The following is a 19,516-nucleotide window of genomic DNA, read 5'->3' on the forward strand; positions in this document are numbered from 1 at the left end:
CATCATATATATATACATATTATAATCAAACCATTATCAACAACCATAAAGACGAACATCATATTTATATGGTGAAGCAACAGCATGACGACACTCACCATCATCATTTTATCGACATTGTTACATTGGTATTTCTGCTCATCGGTATTTCTGCTCATCATCATCATGTATGTGTAACTGTTCATTTTTTCATTCAATATAGCATTACTAATTAAAATATTAATAAACGCTGGCGTCCTGATACTTTTGTAGTTGATTATTGGCTTATAACTGTTGTTTCTGCTTTTATGCAGTGATTAGTGAGCAATGATTCTCAGTCCCATTGTGAGGAAGCTATCCAGCTAGCTTACGGAACGTCGGTGGTTCTACTCAGATGTCCGTTCGTGCCTGAAATAATGCACGGAAGGGCACCTGAGGTCTTCCTCCACCAGTAAAGCTGGAACGTCGCGATATGACATATACTGTGTCGATGTGACGTAAACCCCAAAACAAAACAAACAAAAAATCATTCCCATATCCGTATATTTCATCTTGCCAAAATTCAGGAAAATTTGATACACTGTTTCTAAAATATGGCTTCAGAAGAACGGACAGTCGGATGAAATAGCCATGTCTTGGGGTTTTGTTGATATTTATGTAGCATTTTCCCCACATACACTACTATTTCATACTTTTCCAAAAATCTAACAATGGACAGAATGAAGCTTATAAACCACTGCATATTGGCCTGGACATTTCAACTGTAAAAGATAGAAGTGTAACATTAAACTCCGATGTGTTAAAACGTTAGGGGAGAAAACGTGAATCTTAAAATTGTCAATACATGTAAATATCAAACCACGAACCAACACAATTTGTCTCCAATACAATTTTGAAACACAGAAAAAAGAAACAAAACACACCTCTCATTCGTCAATCTAAAATTAATTTACAACAAAAGGCAAGTTATCATTCAGCATTTTCGACGACAAAATCAATTTTGCTCTTTTAGATAATCTAATATCAAAGCGATTTTCAATAGTTCCAATTTACACGATAACGATACAAATGATAAACATAGACGGAATGGAAAGTAAGTCTTTTTGAACTAAAAGCAGTCCAACCATACATTTTATATCGATTGTAAAACACATCATTTAATTTGTTTAGATATATATTCTGGTAGTGATAAATTGGAATATTTATTCTTGTAGGGTTATATAAGATATATATTCTGGTAAGGATATATAAAATACAATACATATCAGCCTGTCTTAAACTTGCTGAAACTTAGTTTTGCCGCCAGTGCCTGCACATCAAAATGTTTATTGGTTAACTTCAAATTTTCATCTTGATAAGACAAAACTGATAATGGTTAGTTTTGAAACTCAAAACTGGACAAGTCCCTTACACAACTTCAGTAGATTAAGCGGCAAATAAGAGCATCGTACAGATTAAATAATTGCATCTCATTTCAAATACTTTATTTCATATGATTGGTGCATTTGACAATAACCAGACACCTCTAGCTGTTATGAAACTCGTGCTATTTTCGTCGAGTATCTGAAATTTCGGCTTAACCGGTTAGCACATCCGACTATCAATCTGATTATTGTTGGCCATGTGGTTTAAGACTCATCAAAACTCTAGTACAAGACGTTCATTTCTTAAGAAAGAAAACTTTATGTTTTAATTTATTGCTTTTAGCACAGTGTTAATTGGTTCCAGGAACCAATGCGACATTGTGTCTATATGCTTACAGTTTCCTAAACAACAAAGAACAAAAATGAATTCTTTATGAAGTACTTATTGGCATTGTAGGCTTTATCGGTTCTAGAAACAACGAGACATGTTGCGGCTACTTGTCCCAAAGATGGTACTTTCAAAGAAATTTGCAAAACGAAATGAAAGGAAAATATATTGATTCACACAATTGACTTTAATTATACATAATTGTACGCTGATTATCAAGATGAATTGCCGTTCTTTTCTTGTAATAACTATCATATCAAGTGCTTGTCAATAAATGACAACAGCTTGCTGTGTTGTTAATAGAAGTAATTAGAGAAATGACTTACTGGTTCTGATAGACCTGGAATACTATATCACCTCCATTCTCATTGACCTTTCCATTGTTTACCGCCGCACGACATAACGGTAGATTCTTGAATATACCGTTATTCAATTATCAATGAATATAGGAAAACATCGATGATCTTCTGACTTTAATGTATTTTATATGATTCAATATTTAGGTTGAATTAGAAAAAAAGAAATAAACCAACGTTCAACTTAACCTTGTACTGGCACATTTCAACATTTAACAAATTATATATAAAGTATTAAAAGGTCTGCAAGATTTCCTTTTCTGGGAGGGAGATTGACTAACATTGAGTATACTAGAAAACCATGCTTCAATCACTCACGGATCTTTTCATATTTTTATATTTTTTATGGATTTATTCAACTAACAACGGCGTATCCGGTTGTTACAAACTGAGGATTAAGATTCGCATATCATTAAGGACACATAAAACATCTTAAAGGTAAATACTCCTTAAAAACGTTAAAACAAAAATAAATAGCATGGATTTTTATTGCTGTAGTGTCGCTCAAATTAGCAAAGTGGAGTATTACATAGCCTTATTATAAATGTTTTACATGCATGATGAGCAGGGTTTTACACCTTTATAATTATGAGAAATAATCGGCCATCAAAAAAGTTCTGTTGAGATATTTACATTTACATAATTACCACGTTTATGATAGGGAAATTGTTGGGCGACCATTGTCGTCTGGTTAATGTTCGAGTTTTATTTTGAGTTCTCGAAATTCGGAAAAATATAATGTTGTTTTAAGTTCAACAACTTTGAAACTGGTTAACTCGAAGTATAGTCTTGTAACAAAATATTTACAAAACTAATTAATAATCATCGCTCTCAACAGGTTATACCTTTGGTTTGAATACGTTTAGAGTATGAGAACATAAATCAACAAGGAAAGGCGACGTACACTGAACTCAGTCCCCAATAAAATCTATCATTCCCCAACATCCAAGCAATGCACCGAACAGAAACAAAGCATGAATAGCACGTTTAACACACTTAATTCTAAACAATTATATAAATCATAGCAAATCAATAAAGACATAAATGAAGGCTTTGACTTAAAAGACTGATACTGTTGTTTAAGGATAGGGGTGTAGAATAAAGAATTACTTGCATGTAACATTATACAAGAAAACCAGCTGCTACAGGATCACAGAGGGCACCGTCATCAGGAAAAGCACAATTTGGGACTTTATACCACTAACACGTACACAAAACCTCACTTAGCTCCAATATCTTTTCTTAATGACAAGACAATTTGAATAAATCTTTCAAGGACATTAAAAGGCCTGACGAAGCAAGACAAGACAATTCTTCCAAGGACAATAGGAATATCACATAAAAAGGCCTGACAAAGCAAGAAAAAAATAGAATAAATAAAAAACGAAAATTAAAACGATTCAGCTGCAAGAAATTAAAGAATTGTCCATCATGAAGTAATCCGCTTCGTCCGTCAAATGCAATCAAAAGAGGAAAGCGTACTGTCCAACTTTAATAGGTTCAACGCTAAGCATACCTTTAGCTTTAAAGGGTTAAAATGATCAATATGAACGGTTTCATGGCAAATACTTTCCCACACCGTCCTGTCCACTTGTAAATGACGTCTTATTGTGGTACATTGTAAGGAAGACATTTACATATATCTCTGCATTAATATTTCAGATAAAAAGAGTTCTATATAAACGTTGTGAATAATAATAATAATAATAATACGTGGCGTAGGGTCAACCACTGCAACACTATTGTTTTGATTTAATTGCGGATTCTATTATGTACAAGTTTGAAGGGTCGACTTTACTAAAAGCCCAAGCCCATGTAAAACGTCCGTGGGACCTCCGCTTGGCAGGGTCGTTTTCATGACCGGCGATTTGTTCTTTCGGTATATAAGTGTACGTAATAAACACAATGTGCGTAGGGCCAACCGCTGCAACAATATGTTTTTATTTCATTGCAGAAATGTAAGGCAGAAAGTCCGAGCACAAGTAAAACATCCGCGTGGCAGGGTCGTTTTTCGTGACTGGCGATTTCTTCTTTGTTCGTATATAAGTATACATAAAAACACGTGCGTAGGGCCAACTGCTGCGACATAATTCGTCTGATATCGTTGCGGATTCGAATATGTACAAGTTTGAAGGGTCTCCTTTACAGAAAGGTAAGGCACAAAGCCCTAGCCCAAGTAAAACGTCCGTAACCACAAAATTTGACATACGCTTTTCTATCATCAAATACAGTTTACAGGTGTCATTGTTCTTTAACAAGTAATTTTCAAGTTAAAAACAGAGGAAAGTTAAAGTCCTCTTTCAAAACCATTTTTTTAATAAACGTTTAAACTCTACATACTTTCCCAAAATCAGCAATTTTATTGGTAATTATTCCTAAAACCCGATGATTTTTCAAATAATAGAGAAAAACCTATGATTGGTGTTAAACTTATTACAGTTCATACATTTATAGATACATTTATTGATGGATAAATAACTATACAAAATGTAACTCTAAAGACAGGTGCCATTTTGACAGTACATCTTTCGTTGCCAACTAGATAATGTCTGAACTTGCTTGTTTTTTGTTATAAGTAGATATACCTTAGTTATTTTTGAATAGACCTAAAGATAAACAGGAAAGATCGTACATATTCACACATAAATTAACTTGAAGGTCAATTCATTGCAATTTTCTTTTCTTTTTTGCTGTAAGTGGCTGTAAATATGTTATTATTGAATAGATTCATTTCATATACAGATTCAATTTTCTATAGCAATATGTAACGACGTTCATGTATATCAATTGGGGGATACACTTTTTATGTAAAGCTACCTTCTTATACAAGAAAATAAGCATTTTATAAATAAAAAGATGCACTGTTTTCGATTTCCTTGAAAATTCGGCATACAATATCAAACACACGGAAAATGTCAACGTCATTATATAACGCAGATTTATTATGTTAATGAAATACGCCGCCGGATTTTGAGTCCCTTCACAAAGATTGTCAAAATGTATATTTTTATGGCATGTAGAAATACATGTTGTATCGCTTAGTATTTCAAATTTCTACAATAAGCAATTATTCTTAATATATTAACATTATTTCCATGATAAACTAATATTGTCATTCAAGGGAAAGATATAGAGAAAACTAGAAATGTGTCCATGGGACACGGGTGCCCCCACACTCCATTGTTTTGTCAATCTTATGACTTTAGGTCAAATATTTTTTTGAGCTTCATGTGCCACAAGCTGAAAACTAAAAATCTTTTACTAGGTCAAGGGCAAGAAATTTACAAATACTGAATAAATCCACAAGCAAATCCCAAGGTGCATAAGTACATGGCTGACCAACATTCTTGTAAACTTTCGGACATTCAGGTCAAATATTTTTGAGCTATGCATGAACAAGTTGAAAATTGAAAATTTATACTAAATCAATGGCAATAACTACTCTAACAAAACTGAAAAAAAAAAATCCACATGCAAAACCCCATGTGCATAGCTTCACAGTGATGTTGAGCATTATTCCTGTAAAGTTGGTTGATTCTAACTCAAGTACTCAAGGAACAAATAACACAACTAATGGAACGGTTTTTACTAAGTCAGGGGCAATATTTTTAGAAATACTGGATAAATCAAAAGCACAACCCGGGGTGCACAACAACACATGCTGACCAACATTCCTGTAAAGTTTCATGACTATAGGTCAAATACGTTTTGAGCTACATGCGACACAAAAGAGACGGACGGATAAGGGTAAATCTAAATGCCACCCCCTCCCCTAAAATGGGGGCACAAAAAGATTAAATAAATTCTTGTCTGCATGTGATTGATATTATCAACCACATGAAGTCGGTCAGACCGAGCCTGCAACATTTTAAATTTTGCCGTGTTGGGCTTTCTTTAGGGATTCTTATTTTCTCTATTTTATCGCCACATCAGCGTTGTTTGCGCCGTGTGGAGGCTGTTAAAAGTCGCCCCGTACATTTAAACAGAGATCCTTAAAGATCGTTCAGCATGACATTATTGTTGAGCTTGTGGTAATTTAGTTCTTTCTATTCGGCCATTTTCTTGTTGGGTGGTTCCAGTATTCCTCACTTGAATACTGTTGAATCACCCTTATCTGTGATATGAAGGCTTCATAACCTGATCCCCTTTCAAAAATCTATTTTATTTAGTCCCGCCCATTGTTGGCTCGTTTAGGGCACACGCATTTTTTTACTTGGGGACCATATGCCGCTTTTCATGGAATGGCACTTACGTGTCACATTGAAGGTTCCATGATAACCGCCATATGAACACATCTGCAGATGTTTCAAAATTCAAAATTGTACCAGTTCATATTAAATGTTGATTTCTGCTTAAGCCGGTGCTAAGGGGCGTGGACGGTAACTCGCACATTCCATTACCGTCCATGAACAGGCTCAATCAAACATAGCCTGCAACATTTTTAATTTTGCCGTGTTGGGCTTTTTTAGGGATTCTTATTTTCTCTATTTTAATTTCTGATTTTGCAAACTTTTTTCGAGGAGTGATTATTATATACTCACAGACAATTCCATTTTATTATTGGAAAAACAAAGAGGAAAACGTTCAGCGTATTGCAAATTTTACAAAATTGTCCACTAAGACATCCCTTCCAAACCAAACTTATCATATAATCTATGTTGTGTCTCTAGGAACTAAATAAGAGAAATGGCAGATTTAAACTAAAAATTTAAGATGCTTGAAATTTGATTATTTTGTAAGGTGTCAGAAACATCTCGATCCTTGTAATCACCACTCGTTCAGTTGAACGTAAGTAATAAAATATCTTACAAGCAATAAGATACCCATACTAATATGATCACAGAAGTGTGATATACTAAATTAGTTTTATAAAAAGTTAAGATAAATTATATAGCATGTGGTGAACCTGAATTTTGTCAGGGGTACGTCCTTATACCGTTTTCAGGTTTTACGTCCTTAACTCTACACGTGTAATTTTTTGTGTAATTTATGTAAAACTACATTCTCAGAATGATTGCAAAACGTGTTTACAAAAAATTTTTCTTATATGGTGTAAATTTCAAGTTCCCTTGTTCTGTACAAACTTTTTTGCAAGGGGCGTGTATTCAATTTTTTGGGGTGAAATCAAACGTGTCAAATTGAACTACTAGATTTGACAGATATGAACAAAAAACGTACCAATATCATCGTCACCACCGCAATCATCATCACCATTATCATCACTATCGAAATTTTACATTTTCTGCTTGTTATCACCATTATCTACGACATAATTATTTTTGAGTTAATGACACAATCCTCATGAGAAGCAACAACAGGACGATCATATCTTTTATCATCATCACCGTTATCATTATCATCATCATCATCATCACGGTCATCATTATCGGACTCAAAGCACTGTCACTCAATCCATAACCAAAGGCATAATTATAAAGATGAACATCATCTTTATGTGTAAAAGCAGCAGCATGGTGGCATCATATCATCACTTTATTAACATTGTTACAATCAAGGTACTTCTGCTCTCATCATCATTTATTTGTAAAAGACAAACATTTCATTTTCATTTTTTAGGCATTTACGTTATTTTGTTTGTCTGAATTAAAAAATTTAAGTACATTAGAGTAAATCGTCTAAGTATTAATAAATTAAATCCTTATATTTGTATGTCTAATCATGCCAAAATTAAGAAAAAAATGACACACTTTTTTTCTAAAATATGGGTTCGGACGAACGGAATTACCACATTTATGGGTTTATGGGCTTTTAATTTGATCCTTCGGTAGCATTTACTCACATAAACCATTGACATTTTCTGCTGAAACCAACATTTTATGTTATTTTCTACTTTTTAAAAAATCTATTTTTGGACAGAATGAACTTCATTTCAACTATAAAAGATAAAAGAACAATATTAATCACGATTTGTTCAAAAATAAGGAGAGGAAAAAATAAAATCTAAGATTTTTTAAAAACATTTAATCAATTAAATACCAATAACAAAGCATTCAACTAGTATAATCCAAAAACTTTGCCTCCAATACGTTTCTGAAACACAGAGAAACAAAATAAATTACACCTGCCATTCGTCAATCTAAAATTAATTACATTAGTTAACAACAACAGGGATGTTATCATACAACCTAAGTTTTTTCGACGGCAAAAATCAATTTTGCTCTTTTATAATATCATAGCGATTTTCAATAGTCATAATTTAGAAGATTATGATAAAAGTGATAAACATAGACGGATGAAATATACGTCTTTTGACAACTGACAACAGTCCAACCATACAAGTTATATTTATTGTAAAACGTAGCATTCCAAAAACCAATGCAACAGTGTGTCTTTAGTGTTATAGATTCTTACACAACAAAAACATTCTTTATAAACTTAATGTTTACTCCTCAATTGGAGTCGTTCAAATTATTTACATACTAATTGGCATTTTATGCTTTATCGATTTTTAAAAGACAAAGAGGCATTTTGCGGCTACTTGTCCCAACCATGGTACTCTTCAAATAAATTTGCAAAACGAGATGAAAGGAAAATATATTGATTCACACGATTGACTTTAATTATACGCTGATTATCAAGATGAAATGATTGCCGTTCTTTTCTTGTAGTTACTATCATATCAAGTGCTTGTTAATAAATGACATCAGCTTGTTGTGTTGTTTCTAGAAGTAATTAGAGAAATGACTTACTGGTTCTGATACACCTGGAATACTACATCACCTCCATTCTCATTGACCCTTCCATTGTTTACCGCCGCACGACATATCGGCAGATTCTTGAAAATAATATACCCTTTTTCAATTATTAATGAATGGTTAAAAAAGAAGAACGATGCTCTACTGATCATAATGTGTTTTATATGATTCCATATTATGGTGGATTAGTAAAAGAAGAAATCAACGTTAAACCAAACCTTAAATTGGCACATTCCAACTTTTTAACGAATGGAGTATTTCATAAGATTGCAAGATTTCCTTTTCTGTGAAGAAGATCGTTTAACATTTAGTATACTAAAAATCATTATTCAATCACTCACGGGTCATTTCATATTTTTTATAAATAATTGTATGAATTTATTCAACTTACGACGGCGTATCCTGTTGCTACAAACTGGGGATTTAGATTTGCACATCTTTTAGGACATGTTCCGCTGGAAACATTAAACATAGACTATATAAAATTAATAGCATGGATTTAATTGTTGTATTGTCGCTCACATTAGCAAAATGGAACGAATTATAATCTTATATTACATAATTAATTAATAATTTTTTTACACAAATGGGGAGATTTTTATACCTATATCTTAGACAATAATCTCAAAACATTATTGTTATAACTTTTACTTAAGATATCTAAATTTACACAATTGCACGTTTATCAGGGACATTGTTTTGCGAAAGTAGTCATCTGTTTAATTTTCGAGTTTTATTTCGAGTTCTCAAAATGCGGAACAAAAACTAAAGTTGTTCTAAGTAAAAAAAACACTGGGAAACTGTTTAATTCGACGTATAGTCTGGTAACAAGATTCTACAAAACTAATTAATAATCATTGCTCTTAACAGGATATACATTTGGCTTGAATACGTATAGAGAATAAGACCTTAAATCAACAAGGAAGGCGAGACTATACAGAACGCAGTCCCCAATAAAATAAATTAAGACAGGACAACTGATAAAGAACAGAAACAAAGTCGTACAGAAACAGGACGTACACCACATTTAATTATTAACAATTATTAAAATGATAGAAAATTCAATAAAGACATTTAAAAAGGCATTGACTTAAAAGGCTGATATTGGAGTAAAAGAGGAGGGACAAACTTGCAAACTAAATGTGAAGGCAATATTAACCATTGACGGAAAATAACCAGATGGAACATAGGGACAATAAAAGTATCTTAATACATATGTTCTTGGATGTAACATTTAACAAGAAAACCAGCTGCTACAAGAACACAGATGGCACCGTAAGCAGGAAAAACACAATTTGGGATTTTAGACCAATAACACGTACACCAAACCTCACCTAGCTCCAATATCTTTTCTTAATTACAAGACAATTTGAATAAATCTTTCAAGGACAATAATATAATCACCTTAAAAGCCTGACGAAGCAAGACAAAATAAAATAGAATAATAACGAAAATTAAAACTATTCAGCTGCAAGAGAATTGCCCATCATAAAGTCCTCCATTTCGCCCATTAAATGCAACCAGAAGAGGAAAGCGTACTGTCCAACTTTGAATAGGTTCAACGCTTAGCATACCGTTAAATTAACTTTAAAAGGTAAAAATGTTAAAAAAGAACGGTTTCATGAGCGATACTTACCCACAAATAGCACCGTCCTGTCCGCATACTTGAAACATAGTATCACACGTGAATGACGTCATATTGTGGTACACTGTAAGGACATAGATATACATATATTTAGGAATCACTCTTTGTAATTTATAATTTAATGAAAAGAGTTCCATATGAACGTATAATAATAAGAAAACAATTATGATTATTAATTAGCGAATGATAATCATACTGGTAAAAACATTGCATGAATTACTAAGTTTTATAAAGTCAATGAAGCCGAAGCGGAGCGAAAACACGATAATTACCGGGGGCGCGGGGCAAAGTTTAATAAATAAAACTTCGCCCGGCGCCCCCGCTAATTAGTGTATTTTTGCCCCGCTATTCTGCCAAGCGAAAAGTCAAGAAATGGCGAGGCGAAAACACGAAAGGCACAAATCAGCCGCCATACATTTGTCTATAATTGGCTGATTCTGTTAGTAGTCGGTCATTTGCGCAAAATGGGTAAGCACTGGTCAGTTATCCAGGAAAGTCGGAAAGTTGGATCGACGACCAAAATATGACCACAACAATGTTTTAAAATCGGCGAAAATTAACAAGAAACACAGAACAAGTTCAATAAAACCTTTATACCATAAAACGATGCAGAAAATGTCCCTTTATCTGTGATTGCCTGGCACTGATATTCTCCTGAATCTTTGGTAGACTCAAACCTGAATATTATATCTTCATTAGGTAATATTTGATGAGTTGGTAGGCCGCCGTGTATTTTAGAGTAGGTAGTTGTATGTTGATTAACGTTCTCTACAATACATCCATCGTCAACAGAATCACCTGGACTTACAGATACAAACTTCCTCAACGCTGAAATCACTGGCTGTTTTGCTATGAAAATAGAAGTTACATTAGTTATTGATCTCTTGATTTAAAAAAAATGTTTGATGTATATGTTGATTTAAAAAAATGTTTGATGTATATGTGTATTTAAACTTGACAAAAAGAAAGAAAGGTGTTTTGCTTTTTACTTTGTTTGTCATAAAAGCAACAATGTTGTTCGGATGAATACATAGTTCAATATCAAAACACATTTGAATACAATATTGTACAATCCTGAATGATATTTTGAGTTAATTCATAAACTTTTTCTACTTGATATATACTCACAATCTACAACCAAAATAATTGTTTTCGTTGTTGTTCCGAGTATATTAGTCGCCTTGCATGTATACCTTCCAGAGTCGGTTAGTTTTACAGAATCAATGGCTATTCCTATTGGTGTCGTAACAGTTCTGTTACTAGGGATTTCTCCATTTTCTCTCTCCCACGTGATATCCGGTGTAGGATTACCGTCTGCTACACACGGCAACAATACGGTGTTTCCAACATTTGTAGTTATTTGTAAATCATTTGACCCTCCTTGAAATACTGGAACTTCTGTTGGTTTCAAAACAGCAGTCATTTAATTATATTAGGAACAACAAAAATAGTTAGTTTTATTATTCTTGTAAAATCTTTGTAAAATCAAGTTTTATGCTTATGGAATAGTGGGTTTGAAAATAAACTGAGATTTACGTTCTATGGCAATAAAAATATTTTTTTAGATTTTAACCAAATACAAATGTATCCAAAAATCAAAGCCTGGTTTTACTTTTTATTTTTTGTATCATAAAAACAGTCTTTATGAAATGACTGATTTAACACCTACGTAAATTCTGGCAGCAGTTATTGGACGGTGCATTTCCCTGCAAGAGTTAAGATAATGATATTAACCCCTATCAAGATAATGATATTAACCCCTATCAAGATAATGATATTAACCCCTATCAAACATGATTTGAACATCTATAAAAAATGTAAAAATTGTTGTAAAGCATCTGTGTGAACAATATCTCTGCCCGAGCTAGGCCAGTATCGCTTTATGCCCCACCGCAAGCTTTTTTACAAGGACCTTTTTACATTATTACAAACCTCATTAATTAGGATTGAATAATCAAAAATGCATACTTCCATAGAGATCAAGTAATATTTGTATGCAATAGATACAATAGATAATTTTATTCTATGTTTTTTATTCTCATGTAGCAATTGTTCATGTAATAGGCCTATACAAGCAACATATCTGATAAGATGGAAGGCAAACACTCGTTTAATTAATACTACATTCATTATAACTTTCATAACTTTTTACCATTTACATACAATGTACAAGTACTTGATTAATAACTTGATACAATAATTTCTACATACTTCCTCGCCCTTTTCACCTTTAATCCCTTGTGCACCAGTATAACCTTGTACCCCTTTGATACCTGGATCACCCTTAGGTCCGACCGGACCTTCTCCGCCGGGAGCTCCTTTCATACCAGCGTAACCTAGATTTTATAGTGACATAAAGTAATGATAAACTATAACGATTGTATATTGTTTTACTTGATTTCAGTATGCAATCTTTTTAAACAACAATGAAGAAGTAAACATCATCGAATATACCAATAAAAATGTGAAACGAGTGGCGAAGAAACAAGAATAAGTAGCTCCTCTGTTGTTCATGAGATGAAATGTGAAACTTATCATTTGCTAAATCTTAACATGAAATCACAATGTTTGCCTTTTAGAACTGATTAAAAAAAAAGAAATCACTACCACATCTCAAATGAACTTGCAGATTATCTCATGAGAGGAGCATGGTAAAATCAAAACTATTTTCTTTGCATATGACGAATTTAAATTTACCCTTTTCCCCTTTAACTCCAGCCTTTCCAGGTACCCCAGTTTCACCTTTCGGACCAGTAGGTCCGACTGACCCCATTTCACCTTTATTTCCTGGCGCTCCATCATTTCCGGGTTCTCCCTTTGTTCCTTGAGTACCCGGTAATCCGGACAAACCATGTTTACCCATTTCTCCCTTTTGTCCGAGTGATCCTTTAATACCTTGCTGTCCGCTATTACCAATAATAATAAGATGGTGATTATGTAAATTATCCAAGTTAAAACATCCGATAGATGCTTGCTATATATCCTGTTCGTGTAACTCAATAAAACCTTAATAAATTTATATATTTTTCACATTTAACTAACATATAAAATATCCGAATTATCCAAGCCTTATATATTAAGATCTATCTTTAAGTTAAAATGTAGATTGCAATTTACATACACATCCCCTTTCTCCCCCTTCAAACCCGGCAAACCGGAGTCACCTTTTAAACCAACGTTTCCTTGGCTACCTTGCTGACCCATATTACCTTTGTCACCTTAAATGTAAACATAAAACTTGTTTTATATAGTGTGAACTTAAGAGTTTCATTATAATGAAGAATTGTAAAGTCAAGATGTTCAAATCTGGAAAAAGTGTGATCCCTCGGAAGAAGTAAACAACAAAGATACATGAAAATTACAGACTCGGTTTGATTGAGTCTGTACATGAGGGATAATGAAAAGGAGCAACGCCCCCTACCACCGGCTTCAGTGGTACTCAATTTTCAACATAAAAAAGTGTTGGAATCGATGATAAAATATAACAAAACTAAAATGAAGTACGGGCAACCTTTTACAGCTGCCACATAGCACTTAACACCTGCTGTTGTGAAGCATGAAAATCTGGAAAAAGTTGTGTGTTCAAAGCTGTTGAATATCAGCGTGACCAGTTTTACTTAATATTATCCGCAATGACTTATTTGATACAAGGGTCATTATTTATATTCTAATATGCACTTTTAACCTACCTTTTTGTCCATTTTCCCCTTTTAGGCCCGGACTTCCAGCTGCTCCTTTGCTGCCGTCCTGTCCTGGCAACCCCATTGTTCCGTTTTCTCCTTTTTCGCCGATATCACCTTTAGTACCTTTACTTCCTACCTCTCCTTTCTGCCCATTTGCTCCTGCTTCTCCTTTATAGCCTTGTATTCCCTGAACACCTTGCTGTCCTGTATCTCCCTTTTCTCCTTTTGTACCATTTAATCCTGGAGACCCGTCAACACCTGATAATCCTATTTTACCAGGTTCTCCTTTAACTCCAGGGTCGCCATGTTCGCCTTTCGTTCCGTTCACACCAGGAATTCCATCAATACCATTTGTTCCATGTATGCCTTTCATTCCTTTCTCTCCCTTTTGACCGGGTAATCCAGAAAGGCCATGTACTCCCTTCTGACCTTGTTCCCCTTTCATTCCTGGTTTTCCCGCAAGACCATCTGTTCCATTGACACCATCTATTCCACTGTCACCCTTATTTCCTTTCATACCCGGTTGACCTATCAGACCCTTATCTCCTTTCGGTCCTTCTGGGCCAGGTTTGCCATCGGTACCATTCAGTCCATCAATTCCTACAGAGCCCATTTCTCCTTTTATACCTTGTATACCTGTTAAACCAATGACACCTTTCTCTCCCTTATTTCCTGGGTTACCGGTACTACCGATTCCACCTGTTTCTCCTTTAATTCCTTGCATACCACGATCTCCTTTGTTTCCAACTAATCCGTTTGCACCTTTAGGTCCTATTAGGCCCTGTTTACCTTGTATTCCCATTTCTCCTTTCTGTCCAGGTAAACCATGTAGACCTGTTGCACCGATATCACCCTTTACTCCAGGTTCTCCTTTAGTACCGTTATAGCCTTGATCTCCTCTCATTCCTTGTTCACCTTTAGGTCCTTGATTTCCTATATCACCTTTAAGCCCATTAAAACCAACGTCGCCTTTATCACCCTTTGAACCCATGTCACCCTTAACACCATCTGTCCCGTTCATACCAGGCATCCCATCATTTCCTGGTGGTCCTATAATTCCTTGCTGTCCCTTAGAGCCAGGTATACCTGGTGATCCATCAGTTCCATTCACACCCGGATCACCTGTTACACCTTTATCTCCCTTTGAACCTGTTAAACCCGTCTGGCCCTGTACACCTTTTGCACCATCGGTGCCATTATACCCTTGTAGACCCATTTCTCCTTTTTCACCTTTTACTCCATCAGAACCATTTATCCCCGGAGCTCCTATGTCACCTTTAGAGCCTTGTACTCCTGGAAGACCAGCGAGTCCATTAGTTCCATTAGATCCCGGCTTACCATCAATACCAGGGTTACCTTTATCACCTTTTAAACCATCAGTACCATTATATCCTTGTTGACCATCTAAACCAGGGATTCCAGGTTCTCCTTTTATACCAGGAGTACCGTCTGTACCGTCTGTACCGTTGAAACCTGGCAAACCATCATTGCCCCTGTCACCTGGATCAATAGTTAGTTTTTACATTTTATTACATATATTTATCAATGATTCTAGCAAAATTACACACGCATATACAAAACGTTAAAAGAATTTGGATCTTCATAATATGGTCATACAAATTATATATTTAACTTTATCTGGCGGTTACAACTGACGTTTCTTCCTTTGATTATCCTAAATATTTTGAATTTGGCAACAGTGCTTATATCTTTTACTGATAAACACATTTTGAAAATATTTGAAACTTCAAATCAGTCTTACCTTTGGGTCCTTGAGGTCCACCTGTACAAAATGAAAGCAAATAAATCATTTATTGACAGTTTAACAGTAGTCAATAGAATATATTATCCCCGTGTGTTATAAACACATGAGAAACAAAATATTTATCTTAGAATGAATAAATCGACTTTCTGTTAAGTAATATAATAAAATAATCATTTGTTCCAAACCATTATAAAGGTTGATTCCGTGATTTGGCATGAATATGTCAAATTGAAAGTTATTAAAGCATAACTCTCATGTTAAAGCTGCATGTCTATTTGAGCTAAAAATACCAGGAAAATCAACTTTAAAAAGATACTAAAATAATATGAAAAGTATTTTTTACAAATTCAAGTAAAACGTTATATGATGCATGCAATAAAAAACTGGTTTTCAGTTTTTACTACCATTTTTCAACTGCGTGTCTAAAGCAGTAAGGGTTTTATGCATATTTTACATTTATTTGGTAATTTTTACATGGATTAAAAGAGGCTTTTGCAAGATGTGAATTACTTTCTTTGTTGACATGAAAATATTTTATTATTTTATTGATTTTAAAAGTTTTCATGAAAATTAGCTTGAATTTGGAGGCATGCTGTTTTAACAATTATGTGTATATGTTACTTACTTCTAAACCTAAATTGTGCCATTTATCAAATTTCTTAAATCAGTACTACGGATTTTGGTTTACATAAACCACTACGTCCATGAATGTCTTTAACATTTCAGTTTTGGCATGTAAGATACTCTAAGGTTTCTTCGTTTCACTACATAGATACCTTACAAATATGTTTAAAAAACAACTTAGGCAAAATCAAAGTTCAAATTCAATGAATTAATTTATACATACTTTAACAAATCCTAACAACCATGTAATATTCTATTTCTTTATAGAAAAGAAACTCTTTTAATACCAAATGCCGATATAAAATCAATTAATTTTATACTAGAACTATCTCACCTGAACACAAGACTGTTCCATTTGATAAACAATATTTTTGTATTTCATTCTGAAAAACAACAACAACATAATTTTCAATTACATTTTGAGGGAAATCGCACTTTTTTCGTGCATTAACATCTAGGCATTTTAAGTATGAGCCCGCAGTACGAGAGATTAAGTAAGTTCGATGGGGTTCTGCAGAAAATGTACGAAGCGTAGTTATCTGATTCGGTAATTCTGCGTTTTGTATTTAGAAACTACTTTCGTAATGTTTTAAGTTTATAAGTTCGATTGTATTGATCGCATATTGAAAACTCTCGAATCCTTTACTGTAAGCAACCAGTACTAAGCAATTAGTGAAAGTTTCTTGCCCCTTATGTTTACATGCAGTCAAAAGTAGACAAGAAGATTTCGCGTTAATGCATGTTTTGTCTTCGTTAATGTATACGTGTGTGCGGCTTTATGCAGGAATGTTGAATTATGCAGTTATATTTTCATGTAGGTATTTTACTGTTGATTGCTACAAAACTATTTTATTGATGGAAAGTTTTGAATTTGAAAAATGCCAGATTTAAGTGAAAAATATTTTCATATCTTATTAAAAGCAATTCGAAATATGTTTACTCTGTCGAAAAATCCTATTTTGAGACTTTGTAGCTAAACATGAACACAATTCAAAAATATTTTAAAGAATCTCGGCAATTGATTTTTAGGTACAAAATTAAATATATGTACACGCTTATGTCATTGCAAGAACCATTATATACTGCTAATAGGCATACAATAAAAACAAATGGGCTTATTGATTAAACAGACTTACATGAAATCTCCGTTATAATTATACATGCCTCGGTACTGCGATATGGATTAATTTTGTTTTGTCTCCAAAACAGAACCATCATATTGGCCCCACAGTGGGGATAGACGAAAGGTAAAATCTCCCCCTCAATACCCCTGCGTATCACCGAATTGTCTCGAGAATTAAGGACAGGAGTTAAAATCACCTACAATGTAGTACATTAGCCTACTTGATTTCATTACCATCAAATATTGTATAAAAATTTTACTAGACACTCAAGAGAACGGTTAAAACTTACTTGTAAATCTGTTAATGTGAGTGTTGGTTGTAACTGTCGTCTACTGACACCAATGTTGTTGCTAGAGTCCTGAATAACATAATGTTCAGTTGCAATATATCAATGTAGGTCCAATCATAGAGTGATAATATCTGCCATATGTTATTCTTTGTCTCAAGGGTACCTGCCCATTTGGCGGTAACTATAGGCTTAAGGTAAACAAAAACCCTAGGGACGGATATTCCATTCCGAACCGCAAACACGAGCCATTCCGAACCGCAAACACAAGTCAGAAATTTTTCCTTTCATTTTTTATCATATATTAGGTGGTTTTTACCTCCATGAATCAATTTTTCATGACATTAATTAAAGTCTGGCCAAATACTGTACCCAGTCTAGTACAATATTAAGGAATGTATGCTAACTTCCACTTAAGCAAAAAGGACACATTTGAGCATTATGTGAAATTTGCGTTATATAACCACATCAGTCTGCAACTACAATGTACTCATGATGAACTAGTAAATAGAAAATAGGCCTCCCAAATTGGAAAAGCCTTACATTATTTAGATCTATTTATAATTAAAGAAGTCCGGATCGATGGATCTTTGCCCTGAATTGCGTGTTTTATCCATTTCCGATAGAATTACAATGTTATCGCACAAAACGTATTTATCCCATACCCGTGTCGATTTTGCGACCCTGTAAATATGGTATTGCACGTCCGTGCATATATTTTGACGTGACGTCATTTACGTTATACAGACATACATGTTAACAGTTTAAAGACGCGCTTAATGTTAGCGTAACACTATAGGCGCATCAATGAAAAATAATTCGTTTGCAGTTTAAACAGTCTTAATTTTAGGTATGTGATAATTGTGTAGGTTCATTACTGAACTTATTGAACCCGTGAAATAATATAAAATTTTGCTCGCCAGAAGCTCGCATAATATAATTTTATTCAATTTGCTCAATAAATTCAGTATAGAAAATATCCTCTATTTACAAAATAGGGATCAACTATCTTTGAGAATGATAGGTATATGGAAACGATTAACTTACTCACTTTTACAGGAAGGCTTTCTTTAATCAATTGAATATCTTCTTTTAAAATTTCTATTTGTAGAAATTGAAATAAAGTAACTCCAAATAACAAGATTGTACTGAATGTATGTAAAAATGTAAATAATCGGAACACATTATTATTATCCTGAGATTTTTGTATATTTGACATTTTGTTCTTCAGACAACAGTGGTCAAGTTTGTTGTGAAATCTTATCTTGATAACTGAAATTTAATCACATACGCACCAAGCTAAATTTGTGCGAGATAAAGTCAGGTTTAAATAATGTTTACTTTTGTACTATTAAAATAAATAGATCTACAGGGCACAATGGCATCTGTTCCATCAAATAATAATTTTAGACATCACATCTAGAGTACACATATTTTGATAGGGAAAGTAGATCTACTGTAGAGCCATGAAGCTAAATATTTGTTTATATATCTGTGGTAGAGCTATATATAATTTTGTTCAAATTTGACACTTTTACTTTTTTATAAACAACTACCAGTACTTATTCTTTCTTTGCCTTATGTTT

General features: G+C 33.7%; 1 protein-coding gene across 1 annotated transcript; it reads right to left on the reverse strand.

The window, feature by feature from the left end:
* Window positions 1-8,013: 8,013 nt before the first annotated feature.
* LOC132754164 (collagen alpha-1(IV) chain-like) lies at window positions 8,014-19,344 on the reverse strand. The gene is made up of 15 exons (XM_060744758.1): window positions 18,982-19,344; window positions 17,934-18,002; window positions 16,855-16,903; window positions 15,894-15,914; window positions 14,138-15,631; window positions 13,570-13,666; window positions 13,146-13,354; window positions 12,660-12,784; window positions 12,118-12,154; window positions 11,577-11,846; window positions 11,046-11,297; window positions 10,440-10,512; window positions 9,195-9,258; window positions 8,798-8,883; window positions 8,014-8,138 (listed from the first exon to the last, which is right to left on the reverse strand). The coding sequence occupies exons 1-15, from the start codon at window positions 19,147-19,149 to the stop codon at window positions 8,099-8,101; spliced, it is 3,054 nt and encodes a 1,017-aa protein (XP_060600741.1). The 5' UTR covers window positions 19,150-19,344; the 3' UTR covers window positions 8,014-8,098.
* Window positions 19,345-19,516: the final 172 nt, after the last annotated feature.

This window comes from Ruditapes philippinarum, unplaced genomic scaffold (genome assembly GCF_026571515.1).
Source record: "Ruditapes philippinarum isolate M1 unplaced genomic scaffold, ASM2657151v2 ctg786_1_1_1_1, whole genome shotgun sequence".
Taxonomy (NCBI): domain Eukaryota; kingdom Metazoa; phylum Mollusca; class Bivalvia; order Venerida; family Veneridae; genus Ruditapes; species Ruditapes philippinarum.